We start from the raw sequence: 6,916 nt of genomic DNA, 5'->3' as shown, positions 1-6,916 counted from the left end.
TCTTGCATTTGCTTACTGTGTTTCTCTTGTTGTTTTCCATCTTCCAATGTCTGTGTATTTTGCAATCTGATTGATCCGTTGCCTAAAATAACATAGACACACACCAGCACATGAGTCTGTAATACCTTCATTCAATAATTATTTAGCTGAGATCACTCAAGGGTGATTTTCAGATCAAGGGTTTGCGCAAGGGACAAATCTTAGGACGCTGAATCCTCGTTCTTGATTTATGTTAAAAAATGTGGAAGGCGTTGAACATTGTAAGCGGTTGGAGATGCTTAATACCTTTGGTTGTCCTAACTTACAATATCTGAGTGTTCGGTGCGATATGAGTAAACCTGTAAGCTGAGGATGGGGCAAGAATCTTACACCTAGAACAACCTTCGTTAAACTTTCGAAATGTTTAGAATTATTATTTAAAATAAATTATATTACCGTGCTCATGACTCTGGTTCAAAGACATCACTAATATTTTAAAAATTTAGCCCTACTTATGTCTCTCAAAGTTCCTATTTCATAAGTGCTCATGGCTCTTGTACAATGTCATCTTTAATATTTTATCATTAATATTTTAAGTCCTCTCTGCGCCTCTTTTAATTAGATCAAATAAGATCCATCGCTTAAATTAGAGACTAATTGTTCCTTTTACAAAACAGAACAATCTTATAGGAAATTGTTCTTATAACCAATATGCGGTGAAGTTTTTGTTTTTGTTTTTTTAAATTTAAAAGTAAATATTTTAATTTTAAAATAAATTATAAATAAATAAATGGTTTTTATTAATAAACATGTTTTAATATAAAATAAACATTTATCCCACTTTTAAATAATAATATTTTTTTAATTAAATTTATAAACAAAAAAATATAAATAATAATTAACTTATTTTTTATTACTAAAATATTCATAACTATTCTATTGGTAAAATCAATAAATTAAACAAAAAGAGAACATAACCTTATGAAGTAAGAGAACATAAGTATGAATATAGTCTTTTGCTATTAAAAAAATAAGAGGAAAGAAAATTATAATTTTTTCAAAGTAAATGATTAGATATAAATATATTTAAGGTTGCTTTATTATTATGACGTAAGGCATTCCCCTCTGAAAATAACTTTCCTAGCTTCTTTTGTGTCATAATCTATGCCATTCGATCTTTTGTTAGACGATTGGGTTATGGTTTGAATTAAATGATAGTTACTACTCTTCAAAATATGAAATTCACTGTGCATCCATTTAACAACTGCACAAACCACTTGGAAGATGCATACCATGGTTTGCCTCTGTCCTGCAGCACTGGCCTCATTTTCAGGTCAATTGCAGATGAAGTTTTTGTTTCGCACAAGGTCTCCTAGTGGGTCTTTTGTTAGACGATTGCGTTATGATTATTTGTTGATTTGAATTATATGACAATTACTACTCTTCAAAATATGAAATTCACTATCCATCCATTTAGCAACCACAAAAACGACTTGGCAGATGCATACCATGGTTTGCGCATGTCCTCCAAATTGGCCTCATTTCCAAGTCAATTGCAGAAGAAGATTTTGTTTGGCGCAAGGTCTCCTAGTGGGTGAAACTTGAGTTTTTTAGGAGATGACTTATTTTGTAACTTCGGTTATTTATTTTAGATATTGATGCTAATGTATGCAGACTTTTGCATGTCTTATTCACCTCGGTCTATGAGGGTTTTATCTGGATTTCTGTCGTAGCCCTCTTTTTTTTTCTTGCAGGGACTACTTCTGTAAATTTCAACTGGGTGGAAAGCACACCGCTGCTAGAATTTTCAAATGTTGGGTTAGGAATTTTGAATGGTTGCGGTGCTCTTTACAATGCCCATCTAGCTAATTGTAAAATTTTTACCTGGAGAACTATCTTTGGAATCGACATAAGGGTTTCCTTTCAGTTCTCTGTTAAAAATTTGCATCTGGTATGTATTTTTTTTTTTATTATGTTGCCTTCACTGATATTACACTAGGGCTTATATGGGCTTTTAAAAGTATTTTCTTTACTTCTTCTACTATTGTCTATTCGGTGGTTCGTGCTTCCTTTAGTTCTTTGGTTCTTACGAAACGACACCCAACCACAAGAGGAGTCTTGTCTTTTTTCCTTGTGAAAAAACTACTCGATAAGGAAATTGAAGAAAACCTGATTCTTTAGGGGATGACATATTTTGTAACTTAGGTTATTTATTTTAGATATTGATGTTAATGTATGCAAACCTATGCATGTCTTTTTCACCTCGGGCTATGAAGGTTTTTATCTGTCGTAACCCTCTTTTTTTTTTTTTTTTCTCGCGAGAACTACTTCTGTAAATTTCAACTGGGTGGAAACCACATTGCTGCTAGAATTTTCAACTGTTAGGTTAGGAATTTTTAGCGATTGTGGCACTCTTTACAATGCCCATCAAGCTAATTGTAATTTTTTTACCCGGAGAACTATCTTTTGAATTGACATAAGGGTTAGATAAAAATCAGACTTGAATTGAAAAAGAAGGAGTTACAACTCACAGGTGAGTACTACACCTGGAGACTGCACTCAAACAAAGAGAACTCTCTCCGTACACTCTACATTCATCAAATGAGCAATTACATCATTAAGTACATTACTAGAACTCAGGAAGTTGCAACCAAACTCCTAAACTCTAGGAACAAATCCTAAACTAAGGAGATACGTTACAACTTGTGTAACCATTTCTCCATTAATACAAAATAATATTAATTATTTTCAACTCCCCCCCTTAATGGAGAAAGGATTATCCTGAACTCCTAGCATCCCTCTAAACAATTCAAACTTTACACGCCCAAGAGGCTTAGTAAAAATATCAGCCATGTTATCACAAGTTTTACAATATTCAACACATATCTCTTTTGACTGTTGTTTCTCTCGAACAAAATGAACCTGAGTATCGATATGCTTGGTATTTTTATGAAAGACTGGATTGTATGCAAGCTTGATGGTACTCTGGTTGTCAGTTTTGATAATAGTTGATTCTTTCTGCTCTTCTCCTACATCATTGAGAAGTCTTCTCAACCAGATAGCTTCACATGTGGCTGCACACAATGCTTGGTACTCAGCTTCACATGAAGATAGAGCTACAATGTGCTTCTTTTTGCTGCTCCATGCTATGACCCTGGATCCAATGCTGAATGCGTAACCTGTGATAGATCTTCGATCATCCAAGTTACCTGCCCAATCGGAATCTGAAAAACCTGCTAGAATAACATCAGAAGTGTCAGTGTACAAAATGCCATAATTACTAGTACCACTAAGATACCTCAACACACTTTTTGCTGCAACCCAATGACTTTCGAGTGGTTTTGACATGAACTGGCTCAACACACTAACAGAATATGCCAAATCTAGTCAGATATATCAAACTGCCAACTAGTTGTCTGTACATGGTAGCATCCACCTCTTTAGTACCATCGTCACTGCTCAACTTTAAGTTCTGCTGTAATGGTGTTGCTGCTGATCTGCACTGCTCCATTCTGAACCTTTCCAGCAAGCTTCTGGCATACTTCCCTTGAGTGAGAAAAGTCTGTCCAGAGTCTTTCCATACCTCCAATCCAAGCAATAATGAAGGTTTCTGAGATCTTTCATCTCAAACACTTGTGACCTCTGCTATTTGATTTCTTTGATCAGATTGTTAGCATTCCCTGTTATGATCATACCATCTACATACAAAGAAATCAAAATAATTTGCCTCTGTTTATTAAACTTGGTATATAGATTTGGATCATTCAAGCTCGTATGAAAGCCACGCTGAACAAAAAATGAGTCAATTTTCTCATACCACGACCTGGGTGCCTGTTTTGAACCATAAAGTGCATTTTTCAATTTACACACAAGATGTTCCTGCCCCTTTTTCACAAAACCTTCAGGCTGTACTAAATAAATTTCTTCCTTCAAGTCACCATTCAGAAATGCAGACTTAACATCTAGCTGGTGTAGCTGCCATTTGTGTTTTGTTGCTAAGGAAATTAGCCTTCTAATGGTGTTTAATTTGGCTACAAGAGCAAAGGTATCATCAAAGTCTATTCCCTCTTTCTGTGAGTAACCTTTTGCTACCAGTGTAGCTTTAAGTTTCTCTATACTCCCATCTGCATTTATTTTTGGTTTATACAGCCATTTGCATCCTATGGGGGTTTTACCTTTAGGAAATTCAACCAAATCCCAAGTATGGTTTCTGTTTATTGATTCTATTTCCTCATACATTGCAACCCTCCATGCATCAGATTTACTTGCTTCCTCATAATTTGCAGGTTCTACAATGTTTAAAATCTTTGACATTAATGCATAGTCTTTCAATTTAGAAGATAATAGAGTCTTCCTACCTGATCTCCTTGGTAGGGGACTTACCTCAAATCTGTCTATTTCAGCCTTTTTTGGGCTTGCATCATCATTGATTACATTGTCTGTTACTTCTTCTTCTTGTTTCTCCTCCTGCTCTTCATCTTCCTCACTGTTTTCTTCCATTAGCAATGGAATGTGCCAATCACTGTTAGAGTCATTCTTTCCTTCTTCAACCTGTTCATGAAATATGACATCTCTGCTTGCAAAAACCTTGTGAGTCACAGGATTAAATAACTTATATGCCTTGAACTCAGTGCCATATCCAACAAATATACATTTCAGGGCTTTAGGATCTAACTTCTTCCTATCTGCCTTAGGTATATGAGCATAAGCTTTTGACCCAAATATTCTTAAGTGACTCACTGCTGGTTTGAATCCAAAAAATGCTTCAAAAGGGGTTTTGAAGCCTAGACATCTAGTAGGACTCCTATTCTTTAAATACACAGCAGTGTTAATAGCTTCTGCCCAAAGACCATTTGATAGACCCTTACCTTGAAGCATGCTCCTTGCGCACTCCACAAGAGTTTTGTTCTTCCATTCTGCCACTCCATTCTGCTGTGGAGTGTGGGGCACTGTAAACTGTTGCACAATCCCATGATGCTTGCAGAAATCCATGAACTCTCCCTACCTGTATTCTCCCCCTTGATTTGAGCGAAGAATTTTTATCCTTTTTCCTGTCTGGTTTTCTACCATGGATTTAAACTCTTTAAAATATTGAAAGGCTTGACTCTTTTTACTCAGAAAGTATATCCATGAAAATCTACTGCAATCATCTGTAAATAAGAGAAAGTAATATGCTCATCCTAATGACCTGGTTTGCATAGGTCCACAGATGTCTGTATGCACCAGTTCTAAAATGTCTCTTTCCTTTCTATTAACATGCAAAGGGAACTCTTCTCTATGCATTTTCCCTAATGCACATCCATCACAATCCAGCTTAACATTACGGAAAACAGGGAGTCCATCGACCATACCTTTTCTTTGAAGTAGGATGAGGTCTTGCAGATTAAGATGGCCGAATCTATGATGCCAGAGATTTTCGGTTGTCGATCTAGCTGCAACCATTGCTTGCTGTGGCATACTCTTCACATCTAGTCTGTACAGGCTCCCCACGTGCACTCCTGTTGCAATTGTTTCCATCTGGCTATCCTTAATGACACAGTTAGTCTTAAAGAATTGAACTTGCATGTCTTGATCAGTAATCATTGAGACAGAGACCAAATTTTTCTTAATTCCTGGAACATACAATACATTTTTAAGGTGTCTAATGTCACCGCTAGGTAATTTTACAGGAATGTCACCATATCCTTTGATCTCATGTCCACTATCATCTCCTAAATAGATTTTCGACCCACATGAAGTTTCTTCAAGGAATTCAAACCAATCCTTCTTACCAGTCATATGTGAGGATGCGCTCGAGTCAACATACCATATGTCGTACTCATCTCCCTTTGAAGTTGAAAGGGCACGATCAACTATAAATAGTCGAAGTTCGTGGCTATGATCCTCTTCTTCCTTAACAAAGTAACCCTTATGTTTTCTCTGTTTGTTTCTTCCTTCGTCAGCTTGCCTCTTATAACAATCTTTAATCTGATGTCCAGGTTTTCCACAGTAAAAACATTTTTTGCTGGGAAAATTATTAGCAGACATACCTTTAAACGGTCTCTTCTGAAATGTGTTGGCTCCTTTTTGCTGCTGCTGCTGCGGTTGCTGATGCTGCTTCCCTCTATACTGTCTCCTTTTTGCCATCAGAGCAAGGTCATTGCTCTGTGATTTCAAATTTTGTCATCGCTCTTCTTCCTGTATCAGAATCCCTATCAGCTCTTCAAATGAAGGGGCTTTCTCCCTTGCTGACAACCCTGTGATAAACATCTGGTATTCATCAGTCATTCCGTTCAACGTGATCGTGACCAGATCTGAATCGGAAACTTTCTCTCCGATATCTCCCAATCTGTCCTTCAGGTCTTTGACTCTAGCAATGAATCCAGCAGCGGACTCATTCTCCTCCATCTTCAATGCAAACAGCTTGCCTTTGAGTGACAAGACATGGTTTGTATTCTGCGTCTGGTATAGGTTTTTGATCGTCGTCCAAATGTCAGTGGCCGATTTACAGTCTCTAATATGTGGGATAACATTGTCCTTGACGGACATCTTCAATATGACCTTTGCTTTTGTCTCCCTTTTATCCCAATCTTGTTCTTGTGTGGCTGATCCTGATCTCAGCTCATTTCCTATAACGATCGACCACACATTTGCACTTTCAAGTAAAGTCTGCATCTTGAATTTCCAGTTGGAGAAATTCGATCCATCAAGTTTTCCATATTCGTGGAGATACGATTCTATACTGTTATTCATATTGGATTGATAAAATTTCTGATCCTCTGATGAATAAGTCTATCCAACTGTACACTTTCAGGACACACTAAAAAAAAAATCACCACATACCAGATCCGAACCTCTGTTTTGCTGAGAAAAAAAAATTGTATCTTCAATGAGCCACCACCGGGCAAGTCCGATCTGCTGCCACCAAACAGATCCGGAACTCCAATGCGCCACCACC

The 6,916-nt window shown here is 36.8% G+C and overlaps 1 protein-coding gene across 1 annotated transcript; it reads right to left on the bottom strand.

Annotated features, from left to right (window-relative positions):
- Positions 1-6,141: 6,141 nt before the first annotated feature.
- On the bottom strand, positions 6,142-6,711 carry LOC149198377 (uncharacterized). Its single transcript, XM_089409037.1, has one exon. It carries the CDS (start codon positions 6,709-6,711, stop codon positions 6,142-6,144), a length of 570 nt encoding a protein of 189 aa, XP_089265163.1.
- Positions 6,712-6,916: the final 205 nt, after the last annotated feature.

The sequence above is a fragment of the Pinus tabuliformis genome, chromosome 2_2 (genome assembly GCF_031772625.1).
Source record: "Pinus tabuliformis cultivar Carrire ecotype Pingquan chromosome 2_2, CPIR1, whole genome shotgun sequence".
In the NCBI taxonomy this organism is placed as follows: Eukaryota; Viridiplantae; Streptophyta; class Pinopsida; order Pinales; family Pinaceae; genus Pinus; species Pinus tabuliformis.
This window is presented reverse-complemented; position numbering and strand designations above follow the sequence as displayed.

What these genes read in the sequence shown, in the direction of transcription:
- LOC149198377 (XM_089409037.1), bottom strand. Translation starts at nt 6,711, where the DNA reads ATGAATAACAGTATAGAATCGTATCTCCACGAATATGGAAAACTTGAT.